This window comes from Drosophila arizonae, chromosome 5, assembly GCF_054131065.1.
Source record: "Drosophila arizonae isolate 15081-1271.41 chromosome 5, UAZ_ARI_1.0, whole genome shotgun sequence".
NCBI lineage: Eukaryota > Metazoa > Arthropoda > Insecta > Diptera > Drosophilidae > Drosophila > Drosophila arizonae.
The window spans coordinates 5579125-5597766 of record NC_142925.1 but is presented as its reverse complement, the minus strand read 5'-3'; the positions used below and the strand labels follow the sequence as shown (position 1 = coordinate 5597766).

General features: G+C 40.5%; 2 protein-coding genes across 5 annotated transcripts; one reads left to right on the top strand and one right to left on the bottom strand.

The window, feature by feature from the left end:
* Window positions 1–1757: 1757 nt before the first annotated feature.
* Window positions 1758–17551, top strand: LOC108617259 (uncharacterized). Of its 4 annotated transcripts, none has more exons than XM_089469781.1 (10): window positions 1758–1929; window positions 2635–2742; window positions 11351–13623; window positions 13855–13985; window positions 14231–14461; window positions 16004–16115; window positions 16188–16441; window positions 16512–16805; window positions 16869–16912; window positions 17007–17551. In XM_089469781.1, exons 3-10 carry the CDS (start codon window positions 12161–12163, stop codon window positions 17076–17078), a joined length of 2601 nt encoding a protein of 866 aa, XP_089325907.1. In that variant the 5' UTR covers window positions 1758–1929; window positions 2635–2742; window positions 11351–12160; the 3' UTR covers window positions 17079–17551. The 4 variants fall into 4 exon arrangements, with proteins under 4 accessions (XP_089325907.1, XP_089325908.1, XP_017868471.1 ...); XM_089469782.1 differs by having other exon boundaries at window positions 2615–2742; XM_018012982.2 differs by lacking the exon at window positions 2635–2742.
* LOC108617260 (uncharacterized) lies at window positions 17542–18512 on the bottom strand. Its single transcript, XM_018012985.2, has 4 exons — window positions 18257–18512; window positions 18107–18192; window positions 17862–18012; window positions 17542–17805 (listed from the first exon to the last, which is right to left on the bottom strand). The coding sequence occupies exons 1-4, from the start codon at window positions 18510–18512 to the stop codon at window positions 17645–17647; spliced, it is 654 nt and encodes a 217-aa protein (XP_017868474.1). The 3' UTR covers window positions 17542–17644.
* Window positions 18513–18642: the final 130 nt, after the last annotated feature.

Genomic DNA, 18642 nt, shown 5'->3' with positions numbered 1-18642 from the left:
GCGCTGAAATGAGAGCAAAACGGACTTTACGCGCGCCAATAACAAGGGAGTCAACAGCAACAACAACAACAACAACTAAGCAACTCTTCAGCTGCACAAACATAACAACAATCAAAATAGAAGAAATCGCTGCGATGATTCATCTGAATATCTTGGCAGCGGATGCTGATGTGAAATGCCGTTGTCACCAACGTCGTTCGACTACATTCGCATTGATTTTCCAAAGGCCATGCGTGAATGTGTGCGTGTATGTGTCTCTGTCTCTCTCTCTCTCTGTCTCTCTCTTTGTGTCCGTTTCGTATTTTTTGTCAACTGCTTTTTTGGGAGTTTCCCTCGGCCCGTTGACTGTTGAGATCAAGGCTCCTTCGACGTAGCCTTGACGTTGCGCAAGTTCGTTGCCTAAGTCTTTCGTTTTAACACTGTGCGCTCCACTGTTTCGTGTTTATCGATGAACTCTATTTTTCTTTGCTTTACCAAATATGAAATCGACTTTGATATTAACCTGATAAGTGTTTATGGATTTAAGTGAGGGTTAGCTGCGATGCAGCCGAAAGTTTAAGGTTAAATGAAAAATAGTTCAATTTTAGCTAAGACGATTTAATTGAAAAGATGAAAGATTTGGGGAGCACACAAGACTCTTCATGCTGATACTTCAAATAGCAGCTAGCTGCTTGTTTTGTGTGCTCATTGGCAAACTGATAATTGTTTATAAAAATACAACTAGATCTCATATTTACCCCAAACAGTACGCTCCATCAAAAACAACAAAATGATGCTAATTGCTCTGTCGCATCGCTGTTGATTTTCATGACTCTGCTCCAATTTGGTAAACAATGATTCTCCAACTTTTATTATGATTACACGCTCTGGTCAAATACCTCGACTGGGCGACAATCAAAGAGTTTACGATTTTGTCTCTTATTATTACGTTTTTTTCTTTATACTTTTTTTTTTTTTTTGTGACAAGGCCCGTTTATATTTCAATCGCATTTTGACGCGCCTAACTGCAATTAGCTGTCAAAGTCAAGTCACAGACACGTCACAGTCTGTCAAAAGGCATTAAAACATGTCGATGCTTGTGTAGTTCTGCTTCTTTTTTGTGCGCTAGCCGAATCTGTTTAATTGGCGCTTGTCATGGGCTGGACAGTTGAAAAATGATATAAAAGCTAGTTAAATACTGCATGGCGTTCGCGCAGTTACTATTGACCATGGCGCCCAATGATGCCTTACGACTACTTCATAACATAATTACAGCTTACGAAATGGGCGCCTGTGTATCTTGAGCTGCGTGGGGTACAATGGGAGGGTGCGGGCGCTGCCGGCTGTCTGAGCCGGCATTAAGCAATAAGTATATACATATTTTTATTTTTATTATATATATATATATATATATATTTTTTTTTATAATTATTTGTACAAAGCGCTGGCTGTTACTGACTTTTAATGTATATATGTATATATATACATATTTACTCTTCAGCTGCGTCGTCCCCTTTCATAGCTTTTACGCTGTGTCTGTGCATTTTGATTGTTGCCTCATCGCCAACGCAGCCAAAAGCCTCAACGAAAGCCCCAGCGACAGCGACAGCTGTTTTTCACTGCTTTGCTTTAGCCAAAAAAAAAAAAAAAAAAACAACAACAACAAAAAACTGAAACACAACGCTCGACAGAGCAGGAAGAGGCCGCAGCAGCAGCAGCAGCAGCCGCTGCGACTGCGCAGTTGTTAAACTTTAGCTGCAGCTTCGCTCAGCTTTAGTGCCTGCGCTTGCGTTCAGACTTCTTTGAGACTTCGCTCAAGAAGGTCGTGTGCGCGCTCGCCTCTTAAAGCGTATATCAAACATATATTAAAAAGCAAAAAAAAGCTTAGCAAAAGCTCGTTTCGTATCGTTTGCTCGTTCGGTTCGACGTTTCGTTAGACGCGCGCAAAACGTAAGTGTTTGGCTACTACTGCGTGTGTGTGTTTGTTTGTGTGTGTGTAGGATCAAAGGACATACATGCAAAACAGTGCATATGAAAGCCGAAATCAAGCTAAATGAAAAGCCAAATAACAATTGCTAAATTGAGTGTGTTTATCGATAAGAGTGGAGAGTCGAGTGCAATCGAGTGCTACGTATTGAAATTAAAATTGAAACTGAATTGGATTGGATTGTATTGGATTTTAGCTATAGCTGATGTTGTTGTGGCTGTTGTTGTTGTTGTTGATATTGCTGTTGCCGCTGCTGTGCTGTTAGTGAGCTGCAATTTCGTTTTCGTTGCGGCTGCGCGCCTGACAGTGAAAGTGATTTGATTTTGCAATTGGAGTCTGCGCCTCGCAATCGCAATCTGTTTGCTATTTTGTAGCTCAGCTCAGCTCAGCTCAGCAGCGCTCGATTTCGTGGCCATTTGCTATGATTATAGCCGCATTATATCGAGAGATATATAGCCAGTACAGTAAATTGCAACGCAATGCCAATGGCAAGAGCAACGCAGCATGCAGTGAAGCTAATCCAAAATAAAAAAAAAAAAATAAATAAAAAATAAATAATAATTATAATAATAATAAATAATTTTGGTATATAAACAAATAAATTTGCATGCAATTTGCAAATTACCTGTAAATCAACCATATCTATAGTGTGCTCTAATTTCTTGTAGCCAAAAATAATTAAAGTCAACAACAAGCGGCTAACCAACAATTTGGATTATTTCTGCAATAGAAAATTCAAACACAAAATTCGATCGAAAGAAAGAGATAAACATTGGGTAAGACTCATTTATTAGTTTGAATAACAAAGTCTTGCCACACTCGAGGGGACTAACTAATCGAGTGTTCATAAATTTCACATTCAATCAACATTTATTAGCAATCGCCACGACGACGATTAAATCATTCAAATTGCAACAACGCACGAACCGTAGCAAACAAAATGAAAAGAAATTAAAGAAAAGAAATAACTAAAGCGTCATTATCTAATAAATCTTGCAATATGTATATACATAGCCATAGCCATAGTCATACACCATAGACAAGACGAGTGCATGTAAACACACACACACAGTTAGCTCCCAACTGCTATATGTAACGCCTAAACCTGGCCCGATCTGTTGCCACATGTGGAAAGTGTTGCGAATACTTTAGCATAAACTAAATACATTTGAAAAAAAAAGTTGACTAGGTAAATTTGGATTTAGAGCAAAATAAAGCAATTTGGGCAGCGGTTGGGCAATAATACCAGTTGTTTAAAATATTTCTAAAATGTGCAAAAGAAGTCCAAAGAGCAAAACTATAAAATGAAATGGTTTCTGCTGCAAATCTGACAGAATGATTAATTGCGATTGATGTCAAACAGAGGCTAGTGCTAGTCATCGAGGTGGCACAGAAGTCTATCAAAGAGTTGACAAATACAAACAAGACCAGGCAATTTGCTTTAATGATTGACAGAGTTTGGCATTAAGATTGATGACGGCAGATAAGATACGAGTAATATTACGTATAGATAATGATGGACACAGCTGCTGTGCAGGAGAATTGTATAATAGCAGAGAAGTATTCAAGGTTGATAGTTGGATTTTGCTAGAATAATATAGGGAAGTAAGAAAGCGACGCTTTAGTGATAAAAGACAGAATAGTAGTGTGGAGAGAAGGTAGAGTAATATATAATATATAAAAGTGTTTACTATATGGCTGACGAAGATATTAAATATCGCAATAATAATTTGCATAGAGGAAGGAGTATAATATATACATATGTATATGTATATTATGTGTATAGATAGATAGATATAGATATACAGATATATTTGATAGTAGACAGTAGAGTACAAGGAATATAGAGAAATACTCAGTAATACACAATAAGACATACGTATAAATATATATATTTTTGTATATATGTATTTATGTACTTCAATGAAGTACTTGCCCATATATCTATTTATACAATATATTAAAATTGAGATTAGCAGAGAATATGACCAAAATATTTGTCAATATAATATTCCTTTGCTGTTGCTGATCACCGATTTCAAGATTTCTTAACAATCCAGTTAAGTAAACACCAAAAAATTTGTTGTAAGAGAATTGAGTAACTCTTATCGCTTCATTTAGCAACTACCATAACAAAAATGTAAGACTTTATTAAAATATTCAACAAAACTCATAAACCAATTTCAAACCGATTAACCATATTTATAATTCAAGCCCCCTCAGCGAATTTCGAGCTCTGACAAACCAAAAATGTCCAATCATTTTAGCATACATACCTTCAACAAATAGTTCCATATATAACAGTTTTTGTTTCTTCAACTCATTAACACATTAGATACAAGCAAATATATATATGGATACAGTTTTATATAGCCTCATCAGAGTATAGCCAAGCCACTTGCTGCTGGCTGCACACTTGTTAAATATTATTCAATAAATAATATTTCAACAGCTCTTCAACTTGTTAATTGTTATATAATAAACATTTGCAAGAAGAGCGCGCATTGAATAATAAATAAAACAGACGACGAACAAACAAACAAACCATGTCAAGTTGGCTTTTACAAAACAAACAACTGATATGCGAAATCGGAAAAGAAACGACATCAAAATGAAATACACAAAAACAAAACAGGAAAACATAAATAAAAGTGCGTTGAAAAAAGGGCAAACGAGACGCAGCAACAAAAGACAAAAACCAAAAGAAAATAAAAAGTTAACCCAAATTTTGCTTTAACCAAAAGACGGCCCCAAAAAATTATTTGGCAACGTTTTTATAGCCCACTCAAAGCTTTTGTGCACACTAAATACATATACTTAAATCAGTATACATGCATCAATGTATTTGTATGTGTCTGTAGCTTGTCTGTGTTACATATGACATGAACTTCATTATCAGCACAGCACAGCGCCGCCAACGCCATCGAAATCGTTGTGGTTGTTGTTTTTTTTTTTGTTTTTTTTTTTGGTAACATCTCTTCTTTCTTTTCTTTTGCGTTGATTTTTTTTTTGTTTTCCTGAAGTGGTTTTACTTTATACATTTTTTTTTTATTTAGGGCTTTGCTTATTGCATAAGCGGAGAAACTCGTATTGCTCTGCATGCTCTTTAGAGCATGTTATATATTGAATTGCTGCGTTGCGGCGGCTGATGATGCTGCTGTTGTGCTCCTCTTGTTGTTGTTGTTGTTGCTGTTGTCAGCTGCTGCTCCGATTACGAAAGACTTAAGGCGCAAACTTGAGAACTTTCCTTGCAGTCGAGCTACTGTCTGGCATAAATTACTTAATTTTAAGACGAATTTCAATACCCTGTTGATAAGTTGAGAGGTTGTATACAGATCTGTTGCCAACATGTATCAGAAGTTGAAAATTCGATTGGATTGAAATGTTTAACAAATGAGGATTGAATGAGAATATTAAATTGTAATTTCTTAAATTTAATATTAGTTCATTTCTAAATTTGCTTAAAATATTTTACTTTTAAATATTAAAATATGAAAATGTCAAACAAAATAATAAATGGAAATTAAGGGCCAATATTCATATAAATAAAAAAAAAAATGTATGTAAAATTCTTCTAGAGCTGCCTAGCACATAACAGGGTATTACTTAGTCCAGACACTCGAAAAATCAGCTTAAAACCCAACTGCTTTCGGTTTTCGCTGGCGCCCAAAAATTGAAAATCCGGTTAAAGCATTTTTTTTCAGGCCAAAACCCTTTTCCATTTATCATCTGGTAGTAAACCCAAATTGTGATTGTTGCCGCTGCTAATGTTGTTATTTTTATTATTATTATTATCATTGTTGTTGTTGTTGCTGTTGCGGTGCATACGAGAAACAAGTTCCGCCAAATTGTGACCATGGCAATGGATTTCTTGCCAGTCGTTGCTTTTATTTTAATTTTTGTTGTTTATGTAAATTATAAACCTTTGATTGGCGCCACAGTCTTTCTCTCTTTCTTTGACGCATTTTCTTTTGGAGGGGGCTCTTATGTAAGGCAATCGGGTAATGCAAATGATTTCTTAATGTGCATCTACCTCGGGCAGCGCCATCGATTATGCATTCGCTTCCACTGTTAATTGGACACGAGCTACTGTGTGTTATTTTTGTGTTTTATTTTTTGTTTACAAATTTATTTATTTCCTTTTTTTTTTTAGATTTTCTGAGAATCTGAAGATTGTGTTTAGCATGTGCAGCTATTGTCTAGTTTTTAGCAGCTTTTTGCGGTGGCTGACCGGCTGCCGTACGGCAAGTCGATAGCCTCGATTTACACGAACCATTAGCGTGAGGTAAACAATAACAACAATAACAACAAACACACTCTTGAGCAATGTAGAAGAAAATAAGGTTATAAAATTTTAATGGCGCTTATCCAATGTGCCAAAAAGTTGCAAAAGTGGGAGGCTCCACATCATATCAAATGTGCAAGCGTTTAATTGAATATTGCGCATACGCCAAGTGGCCCACAGTTAATTATATAATCGTTATCAATATGTGTGTTGCTTTGATTAACATGCAATGCTTAGGCTGCTGCTGCTGCTGTTGCCTGTTGCTGCTGTTGCCTGTTGCTGCTGCTGCTTTTGTTGCTGGCGCTTCTTAAAGCTTTTTTGCTGCCGGTGTTGACTTCACACATTCATAACAATTGCGCAGCGCGTGTATTGAATATTAATTAACGCTTGAAAACCCACTCACTTCGCCCGCCTACCCCTGCCAGCCCCAGCCCCGGCCCCGGCCCCGTCTCAGCTGCATAGCTATTGATTATGCGTCTCTGGGCCGTGTGGCAACCAGCGAGCGTGATTTGGGCCCCGTTTCCAATTGGAACTCCCTTGCCCACAGCACTTACCTTACCCAATAGCTAAGCTTTTAGGCCCATGTCGCCGTGTTTGCTTTTTGGCCAGGCCAAATATGTGCCAATGGCATGACACCAATTTTCATACGATGGGCGTCTTTGTTTAGAGTTCAGCTTGCAGCAGCGGCTCAAGCTGACCCACTTGACTTCGGCTTTAACTTGTGCTTAGAGCCAAACGTTTTGACCTTTTTGCCACTGGCCAAACAATCGGCAATTTAACAATTGGTAGCAATTCAAATAATTGGCACAACTTTGTTCAAATTGTTGTTTATTTTAAAAGCGAGTTTGTTTCGAGTCTGTACACTGGAAACAAAAGTGGGCAAACAAGTTGTAAGCTGAAAAGAAAATGCTTTTGAGAAGATTTTTGTTAAGTGGGCACATGCTGAGGATATAGTAGAATATATATATTTATATATATTATATATATATATATATATGTAAATATTTTATATATTCTTTTTGATTGCCCTTCTATATAAATCGATATCATGTTAGATTAAGTTGAGCTTAATTAATAGTTATGTAAATTTTAGGATACTTCTCTGTCTATATAGGAATAGCAGATGGATAAATTTAGTGGGTTGGAGCTTATAAGGAAGAGCCGATTGTCTTAAGCCCAAGTGCTTAAGCAAACGGCAAGTCCTAAGCTCGACTCAAAACCCATATCTTATACTTAAATAGATCCACATACAAGTCAAAGCTATTTTCATATAGTCTTCAGTTATCCACACAACAAATCCAATTTGTTTAATTGACCAGTTTAAATTTGCAACTTTTCATGATTAACTTCAAAATTATGCTTCAATTTTTTTACATATAGTATAAAGTTGTATCTCGAAATTCATTTGTGCAATGCTGTAATTTAAGCATTTGTGCGAATGCATGCATTAAATTAAGCATAGGCTGACATTTATTTATGCGCAACTCGTCAGCGTCACAAACGAGCAGATGCAACAACAGCGATAACGAACAACAACAGCAACAGCAACAAATGACAAATGACAACGAGAGAGGCAACTTTATGTTTATTTTGATTGTCGTCGTCGTTGTTGTTGTTGTTGCTGTTGTTGCTGCTGCCATTGTTGTCATCAATTTGTGATTTTGTGCATTAGGCATTGTTTTATCTTCACTTTTATACATGTTTTATGCAAACGAAATTCATTTGCTTTTAAATTATGCGTGGAAAACAACTAAAAAGTTGAAGAGTTGAACATACGCACGCAATCTATGCGCAACGCTGCGTATACGCAATGCGTTGTATCCGCATCTCCAGCAACTGTTGCTGTTGCTATTGATGTTGCGCAGCGATTGCTGCGCATTTAAAATGCATTTATCTCAATTACGAAAAGAAAAATATAAAAATAATATGTACAAAAATTGCTTGTTTGCAGCAACGAATAAACGAAACGTAGCAAACGTAGCAAACGAGCAACGCATTGTTTGCAACAACAACAGCAACAACAATAGCAACAGCAACAAGAGCAACTTTCACTAGGCAACGCGCAAAACTAAAACAAAGTGCACATGCAGATAAAACGGCCAAAAAACAAAAGCAAAAGAAGGGCGCAATAAAAAGCCAAAAAGCAACCTCAAATAAAAGAGGAGCAGCCACAACAATTGTTAATTAAAACAAATAAACTGCCAGACATTAAAAACCAAAGCAGAAGAGGCAACACCAAAATGAATGTGAATTATGCGTGCAGCAGAAGTGTGAAAGAAAACGGCAAAAGAAAGAGCACAGCGAAAGGCAAACAACAAATAAAAGATATATATATAGAAATAAAGCAGAGAGAAAGGGGGGAAGAGAGTGAGGCAAAAAGAAGTAAAGCCAGTTTCCGGCGTCCTTCACAAGGCCGTTGCAATAATTGCTGATGCGGCAGCAGCGTCTTGCTCATAATGAGGCATCACAAGATGATGATCATCATTATTAGCATTGCGAAGCAGCAACAGCAGCAACAGCCGCAGGTGCTGTTCGCATTTCGAACGCATTTTATTTTATTTTTTTTTTACATAACATTTTTTTTCTTTGTGTTTATCAATTTTGGCCAGTGGCATTGCTCAAGCATGGCTGAAGCATGGTATTTCAGTAGCTGTTTCAGCTTCTTCTTCTTCGATTTTTGCATATGGTTTTTCAACACTGAAAAGTTGTTAGTTGATGTTATTTATTAGCCCGATTGCATCACACGAAATGCGCATTAAATCGTGTAGCTCATATTGTCAATTTCGCAACTCTATATATATATATCGGTTTATCTATGTCTATATACATATAGTATATTCCTATATACATCTGTTTACATGGCTTACATGCTGACAAACCAGTTATCAGGCCTTGCAGATTTCATAATCGCACAAAATCTATTAGCAGCATGCCTCAAGTCGTCCGGCAGCCCGCAGCAGCCCAATGTGTTAAAATATTATGCAAAACCATCTTTATGGGGAAGTAAATAGCAAACGTCTGGTCACGTTTCGTACAACGCTTCCTGTTGGCATTAGCTGACTCGCAGTCTGCCTGCCTGAGCCTGGCGTCTTCGTGCCTGCAGACTCTACCCTCTGACACAGACAGACACGACGACTCTATGAAAAATCTCTTGACTTGGCTACGCTAGAAATCAAGTTCAAAATGTCAAGTTTGTGTGGTTGCCGCGCAACGCCCCCACCAGAGGAAGCCTTTAGCTTAACAGCAGCACATGCAACAACTGCAGCGACAATAACAGCAACAACAACAACCACGGCAGCTGCTCGCGTGGTGCTTGAACTCGAAATGAAAGTGAAAATCCGCTGGCAGCGACGACTGCAGCAGCGCTGCGCAGCGCAGCGCAGTTGAGCGCAAAAAGTTGCAAACTCTTACTTTCATAGCTGTTGTTGTTGTTGCTGCTTTGTCTTTGCTGCTTCACTGACCACACCAACAACAACAACAACAACAGCAACAACGAAGAACGCTGCAGTTAAGGCAAGGCGACTGCATGATGCTCTGACTTTTTACTTTAGATAAAGTATTTACTACGAAGATGATAAGCATGTTAAAAAATATGAAGGCTAAGTAAGATAAAGACTTAAACTGTTTTATTTATAAAAGCTTTTCACATTCTAAATATTATTTTACTGTTTATTATATTTGACTGGAAGGTTTCTTATAAAATGAATATGTGAATGCTTTAAAGGGATTATTATATTGTGATAACTGAAAAATATAGATATTATATTATATTGTTTATTATGAGAAGTGAGAAACAATATCCTAATGCCATATTTAACAAAACAGTTGGTTTTTGTTTTCTTTTAAAAAATTAATTGAAAAAAATATATTAAATATATCCATATTTATTATTAATAACCTATTTATAAGAAAAAGAACATATTAGGTATTTTCTGATTAGAAATATATCGTAAATCTATACTAAGGGTAATTGAAATTTTAATTTTTTAATATTTTATTTTTTAACGATGTTATATATGATCTTAAAAATTATTTTTAATTTTTATAAATCCGATTAAAATTCTTCAAACTAAATTAGAGCAAAACAAACATAAATAAATAAATAAATAGAAAAGATTAAATAAATAAATAAAAATTTTTTTTTTAATTGCAACCTATTAAATATAAATATATATATGGGAAATAGCCTGACTGAAATATTTTATTTTTCCTAAAGCAGGAAAACAACTTACAACGAAATTACAAGCCCATAACAATAAACAATTGCAAACTTCGTTAATTGGCATTTAGTTACTTTAATTGTCTTCATTAATTAATTTAGTTTATGACGCATACAAATCGCATTTGTTTCGATTTGAGTTTAACAACCATTGTGAGGCGAATTTCATGTGGAAGCACAATTGAAAATTTGGCAAATTATTTATGCATGGGATCATGTGGTTAAGCTGCTCAAATTAATGTAAATGCCTTGGACTTTCCACTAAAGCGCATTGGCCAAGCGATTGCCGTTTGGCTTTGCTTTTATTGCGCTTTTCATTGCAGTCATTCATTTCCTTCTATCGTTAAACGTAAAAATAACTTTTCAGAAAACACGAAAATGAAAAACAAAATATAAAAGCAACAATTTTGCCGCTTTCCAGTTGTGCAGCGACTTTTATTTTGTTAACTGGTTTCGCAAAGTTGTTGCCAAAAGTCAGCTGCTGCTGCGCCTGCTGCTGCTGCGGTTTCTGACCGAGGAAACGCGTGATGCTACTGCTGCTGCAATCAGCTGCAGCAGCGGGAGGACCAACAGCAGCAGCAGCAGCAGCACCAGCGTAAATTGGTAATTTGCAATTAATTTGTTGGCGGTTTAATGCGCAAATCGTTGATTAAAACCGCCAGATGAAAGCTAATGCTGAGCGCTTAGGCTGTGGCTAATGGTCTGACACGCCCACTATAATATGCCCCCCGTCGACCATGTGTCCATCAATATGTTGCTTATAACACACCCACAATTTAATGTCATGCTCAAGGCAATTTAATGGCCAAAATGCCAGCCCGTTTTCTTTATATATATTTATTTACGTTTTTTCTCTCTCTCTCTCTTCTTCTTCTTGCAGGCAATTAAGGAAGTAATTTGTGGCCAACGCTGTTGTTGCTGTTGGTAGTTGTTGGTGTTGCCGTCTCCTTCTCCATCTCCCTCTCTCTTCTTCTCTATCTCTATCTCCCTTGTTGCAAGATCATCAGCCAGAGCCAGCAGCCGTCATGAATGCAGCCACATGAAACGTCGGCTGTTGAAGCGTCAACAGCAATTGCCATAATTGCCATTGGAGCAGCAAAACACACACACACACGTACACACACATACGTATATTGTTGCCAGCAACGCGGCAGGCAAGCAGGAGTCCAATAACCTCACCAACTGCTGAAACTCGCCACACGAGATATTCGCGGCAGGCACAAAATCGAAAACCAATTGCCAGCGGTAGTGGCAGCAGCTCCTTCAACTGAATTGTAACACAGCGTCAAAAAAAAAAAAAGCGTGGAGCATCGGGCGCCGGAAAATCCCCAAAGCCAAAAAAACACAATAACAACAACAACAAGAGGCAAAGAAACCAGTGGAGCGGGGATCAATGAACGCGGCACGCAGCAGCTGCGAGCAACAACAACAACAACAGCAGAAGAAGAAAAGCGAAACGGGCCAGCAATTGGCTTCAAGTTCAAAATCGCCATAACAACAGAAGCAGCAGCAGCAGCAGAAGCAGCAGCAGCAGGAGTAACAGCAGCAGCAGAAGCAGCAATAGTTGCAACTCCAACAGCAACAAGCAGGAAGTTGCGCAGCTGCACCTTAATTGGGCGCAGTGTCATTACCACCACCACCAACACCACCACCACCACCACCACACGCGCTCATCCCCGCTCAATGTAAGATGTTAGTGGCCAAACACCAACACAATACCAAAACCAAAACCAACAGCAACAGCAATCGCAGCAACAGCAACAGTTGCCCGTGCAGTTGGCAGCTCAGCCTGCTCATTAGCTGTCTGCTCTATGCCGGTCAAGTTCAGGCGATCGGCGGCGGTGCGCAGAGCTCAACGGCATCGACGGCGGCGCTGCTAACGGGCCATCAGCTGGCGCCGTGGCAGACCACCGCCGCCTTTGCCACCCACACAGCAACAGCGGCAGCAACTGCGGCGCCCCCCGCCAGGAATCTCTATGCGCCCTATCAGACCTTCAGCAAGCAGGACGACATCAGCTTCAAGGATGTGCGACAGCGCAACGATGGCAGTGTAGTGCAATCCTTTGGCTCCTATCGCACGGCGCGACAATCCACTGCAACTGCCACTGCAGCTGCCCCCGCCCAGCGTCGCTCCGATGTCGAGATCATACCGGCGCCCAGTGTGGAGCTGCCCCAGAGTGACCTGATCACCATACCCAAGCAGCTGGTGCCCACGCTGCCGGAGAATGTGACGCGACAGGGACGCCGACGCAACTACATGTACATCCCATTGCAAACGGAGAGCGATGCGAGTAGCTCAGCCTCGCTGCTGCAGCTGCGGCCCAGTCGCAATGCCACGCTATCCGCGCTGGGTCCCCCAGCCGAGGGCATTGCTGCAGTCGCTCATGAATTCAGCGCTGAGCTGGCGGCTCATGCAGCAGAGCACCAGCACCAGCACCAGCAGCAGCAGCAGTCGGTGCGCACGGAGCGCAGTGACCTGGTAGCTGCGGCCAGCACCACGGACAAGCTGGAGTATGCCGAGCCGGAGCACACGAGCCGTCGCGTGGGCTTTCAGTTTCCCAGCTACAGCCTGAAGCCGGCCAATCCCTTCTATCCACAGGGCTATCGTGAGGACAGTCCCATTTTCGAGGAGAGCAGCGCCGGTGGCGTCGGTGGCTTGCCCTTCACCGAGGATGCCGCGCCCACACAATATGAGCACGAGTCGCGGCATACGCGTCAGCTATACTTCGACTCGGATGGCTCGCCGTCCAGCTTTGAGTTTCCCGGCCTGGTGGCCAACTCGAAGCCTCACACACTGAACGCCGCCGTCGCAGCTGGCAAACTTTATCGAGATGATGTGACCAAGTTTGGAGACATCAATGGACCCATTACTGCACTGCCAGGTCGCTTGCAGCGCGGCCTCTACTTTGGCGACACGGAGTTCCGCACCGGACCCAGTCCCATGCGTCAGTTTGGACCGCAGAAGGCCTTCAATGAGTACGTGGCGCCCGGCGACTATCAGAGCTCGCGCAAGAGTCGCTACTTCCCCTACAAGTCGTCGCGCAGTCCCCGCGTGGTCTTCCCCAGCAACGACAATGTGGGCACCACCGGACCCAGCGGCTCCAGCGCACCATCCGGCACGGGTGTCTACTTTAGCGATAATATTGCTTTCAGGTGAGTTGGCAAAAGCAATTAGTCAGTGTGGGAAAAAAAGCAAAAGAGCTGGGCTGCGATAGTGTGAGAATCGTGTGTGTGCGCTAGAGAGGCTGTCGAACTTGTTAAACGAAGCGGAATGTGAATAATCATCAAAGTGAGGAAATCATAAATAAGATAAATTCGATTTCTTCACTTTGAAATTTTCTTTCTACTCTGCATTCAACTGATATCTCCTCTCGTTCCACACAGAGATCAGAACTTTGGCATCAACGAACTGGCCGCCGTGCAGGATGTGCGTAACGATTATAGTCTACAGGATTTGGATAACGCTGCCGAGTCAACGAGCAGTCCACAGTCAGCCAGCACATTCAAGGAGAAGGGTAAGTGTCAGGGTCTGTAGCTGTACGGCCATTTGCTACTCTATTAGGTTAAGCTTCAGTTAGTGTCGCTGCTGGGAACTGCTTGCACTAGGCCTAATTGTCCCAATACGAACACTACCCAACACACACACACACACACACATAACCAGTTATATACATACACATATATATACACACACACACATAAACACATCACACATGTTGCTCATCTATACATACATGATATCCCCCCAACCATTTGACAGTCGACATCACAACGGACATGGAGTGTCAGCACCGTGGCGGTACTTGCGAGTTCTTTTTAGGCTGCTGGCTATCTGGCGGCCTAATACAGGGCACCTGCAATGGATTGCTGCGCGGCTGTTGCCATCGCACGGCCAAATCGGCCAATTTACGCAGCTCGGACTATGTGGGCAATACGGTCGATCTGACCGATCTACCGCAAAAGAACTTTGGACCGGTCAACAACGAACCCAGTGAGTGTGGCTGCCTCAACAAAAACAAAACCAACAAATTAAAAAAAACCAACTACAAAGTCCATGCACGTGCACACTAAAAAACAAACAACAATTTTGATTACACTACGGTTCAGCTTGCCTTTTGGACCAAATGGCAAAAATTATATAAAATAATGAAATGTATAAAAACTTTGAGAAGCAACTTCGGCTTGCCGAAGATGAAATATACTTGCAGAGGAAAGTGTTGGAAGAGCTATAGACATAGTTATTGATATTAGGCTAATATTAGGCTAAGCAATATCGAGGAAAGTTTTAAAGAAATATTTGTAAAATGTATGGCTAAACTAAATAGATTTGTCTGGAAAGTCTTATTGATGCTTACCAGTGATATAATTAAAAGAACTTACAGATATATGTATATGCTTGATATATATAAAATTTATATTTCATACAGAATATAAGATGTATAAATAAAATAAGAAGTTAAATGTGTCAAACATAAATTAAATAAAATATAGAGAAATATTTATACACATATATTCAGACAATGGAGTTAACTGTCACAAATTTAATTAATTATTTCTATTAATTAATAGCTTTTTTACATTTTGTCAAATATACTTTTACTTTTCAACCTTTAAAACTTGCTTTAAAACTTGTGAAACAATTTTTAAAAATATATATATAATTTTAATTAGTAAATATATTAGTTTTTTAAATACTCTGCAAGTATATTGTTAGAATATTAATGAATATTTCAATTTGCATGTCTAACAAAAAATATTTAGCTGTAGTGATTGCGTTTGCTTGCTTTATTTATTTTCGTTGATGTTTTAAATTTTGGTTTAATTTTTTGTTGTATTGTATCTATTTGTGTCTTGCACATTGTGCACCGTATTCGTAGTTATGTTTGTTAAAAGTCGAGTGCTTAATTATTGCGGAAAAAGACTAAGAAAAAGCAAAATCACTAAAACGCCTTGCACCAAAAGCTTGAAGCGGGATATGAAAATGCCGCCGCGTGCAATGGGGAAAGAGAGGAGGAAACTGAGGAACTTTACAACTGCCCAGCATGTGCATGTGTTAATTAGGAGAGTTAATGACAACTAAGCCAGTTTTAAAACATCATTTAACGGCATGCCCCGAAAGTGAGCTTCAAGTGCCACCCAGAAAAAAAAAAGAAAAACCAAAAAAAAAAAAAAAATAAGCAAACCACACCACAGCGACTAGAAAGTTAATGCTTCATCTCCCGCACGTATCACCCCCGCCTCCTTCCCATCTCACACACACACACACAGCAAACGAACCAGCAACAACGAATTGCGGGCAGTTCCAAGCGGCGTTCATATTTTTGGCTTCATTTTTGGTTGCAAGTTCCACCTGCCGCTAACGCTGAACTCGCTCGCTCTCTCTCTCATTCTCTCTCTCTCTTTCTCTCTATTTGTTTCTCTCACCCCGTTTGCCAGTTGCTACTAACTCTCTGTGCTGTTTTATTAGCGTTAACCTTTGAACTCTCTAACCCGTCACACTCTAACTGTCTGTCTGTCTCGTCTTGGTTTGCAGGCTGCGGCATTTCACTGGCCAAGCAGACCGCCCAGCGCCGCATTGTGGGCGGCGACGATGCCGGCTTTGGCTCCTTTCCCTGGCAGGCCTACATACGCATTGGCTCATCCAGGTAAGCGCACCACCACCCACCACCTCTTCTTCTCCTTGCCTCCACAAATTCACATTCGCTGTGCTGTTGCAGATGCGGCGGCTCGCTGATCTCACGTCGTCATGTGGTCACCGCCGGGCATTGTGTGGCACGTGCCACGCCCCGTCAGGTGCACGTCACGCTGGGCGATTATGTAATCAACTCGGCCGTTGAACCGCTGCCCGCGTATACCTTCGGCGTGCGCCGCATTGATGTGCATCCCTACTTCAAGTTCACGCCACAAGCGGATCGCTTCGATGTCTCCGTGCTGACCCTGGAGCGCACAGTGCACTTCATGCCACATATAGGTATATATAATATACTCATTTTTATCATCCACTGCATCTCTTGACCATCATCACTTCACATCTGCCACAGCGCCCATTTGCCTGCCGGAGAAGAATGAGGACTTTCTGGGCAAGTATGGCTGGGCCGCCGGCTGGGGCGCCTTGAATCCGGGCTCCCGCTTGCGCCCCAAAACTCTGCAAGCTGTCGATGTGCCCGTGATTGAGAATCGCATCTGCGAGCGCTGGCATCGACAGAATGGCATCAATGTCGTCATCTACCAGGAGATGCTGTGCGCCGGCTATCGCAATGGCGGCAAGGATTCCTGCCAGGGCGATTCCGGCGGCCCGCTGATGCATGAGAAGAACGGCCGTTGGTATTTGATAGGTGAGTGTCGAGTGGGTAATCTTAGTAGAAAAACTAATAACTTGAATATTTGCTATATTCCAGGCGTTGTCTCGGCGGGCTATTCCTGTGCATCGCGTGGACAGCCGGTGAGTTTTTGTCATAGATCACTGGACTATGCTCCAAGTCTATCCTCAACCTCAACTCAACTTGAGCTAACCTTGTCAAATTCCATCCTTGCAGGGCATCTACCATCGCCTGGCCTATACGGTGGACTGGGTATCCTATGTGGTTGGCCTGACAGTCAACATCTAAGCTATGCCACGCGTCTCTTATTTATTTGAAACCCAACGCTTCAGAGCTCCAGCTTGCAGAATGCTCTCCATCAAGTGGAGTGCAAACGTTTTGTACATAATTCACTTTCCCAGCTTCCGCATCTATCGACTTTTCGCATACTTTGTTTTTAATTCTTATTTATATATTTAATAATTTTCAAAAAAAAAAAAAAAAAAAAAAACTTTTGCGCAGCGCAAAGAATGATTAGAAGGAGACGGAAACTGCGTATATTAGAGCCTAGGAATGACAACGCATATATCTCTAGCTGGGATATATATCTATGGGATATTCGATATGGGATATTCTGGTTAAGCGATTTTCAAAATACATTTTAAATTAATTATTAATTAATTGACTTAGTCATATGCGCTGTTACGTAATTTTAAACTATTTATGAACTAATTGTGTGTAAATAAATTATGTAAATGTTGAACAAAGCAAATAAAACAAAATCCAATCGATGTTTATTATTTTAGACCAGACATTTAGTTAACATGTAAAACGACAAATTGAGGCTGCAGCTACTCCCTAATTGTTGTATGTATTTATGGCTTGAATGGAAACGGAGGCATATATAAGGGCGAATAGGGAACGCCAGAGGCAAAGACATGCTCAGCATCCTGACAGAACTTTGCATTGCGTGAATTCTGCTCTTGCATGACGCGGAAGAGAGTAAAGACCTCATGATAGATTTTATAATAGAGCACTGCACCGGATTATTAATATATATAGGGATTATTAATATATATAAAGAAGACTTACCCAACACAAGCGTAAAGACCAACAGGCACATTAAGAAACTAGACAGGTCTATAAATAGGCCAGCCAGGGCGTAGAATATGCCGATGTAGAGGCCAAAGCCAAATGCAACGCCATGGAAAATCAACCAAGGGTACAGCGGGCCGCTCGAGTCCTGTGGGGAGCAAAGGAGGAGTTAGATAAAAGAAAACTTAAACAGAAGAGAATTCCTGTCGATTCCTATGCCTCTACCCCCATCCCACACTTACCCGAGCCACACCAATCAACAGGAGGAGGCTGACGCCCAGGTTAATCAAGGACATGCCGTAGGCGACTGTACTGAAAGCAGCCAGTACTAGGGATCAGGAATGTTGATGATATGGACATATTAAAGCACATCAAGCCACACCAATACATACGATTCATTAACAGCTGTATTTCCTTATCTGTTGCCTGCTGCAGCAGGATTTGCTTGACCAACACTTCGACATCGGCCTGCATATTGATGATCATCATGGAGCTGAAGATCATCACGCTCGATATGATGACGCCCAGCCAGCCTATGATAATGGCGTTGTACTTGAGATTCTGGCACTGCACATACGCAACGCTGCTGGCATGTGCGGCAACAAGTCCCTGGGTGGCAGCTTTGGCTGCTTGTGGGTTGCGGGCCATGGTGCAACAACAATCAATTTAAAATTTCGATTTCTATCTATATTAATATATTCTAAAAAAAAAAAAAAAACTAAAAAAAATTTCTATAATATATATATACAGTATATCTTCTATGTATATATATATTTTC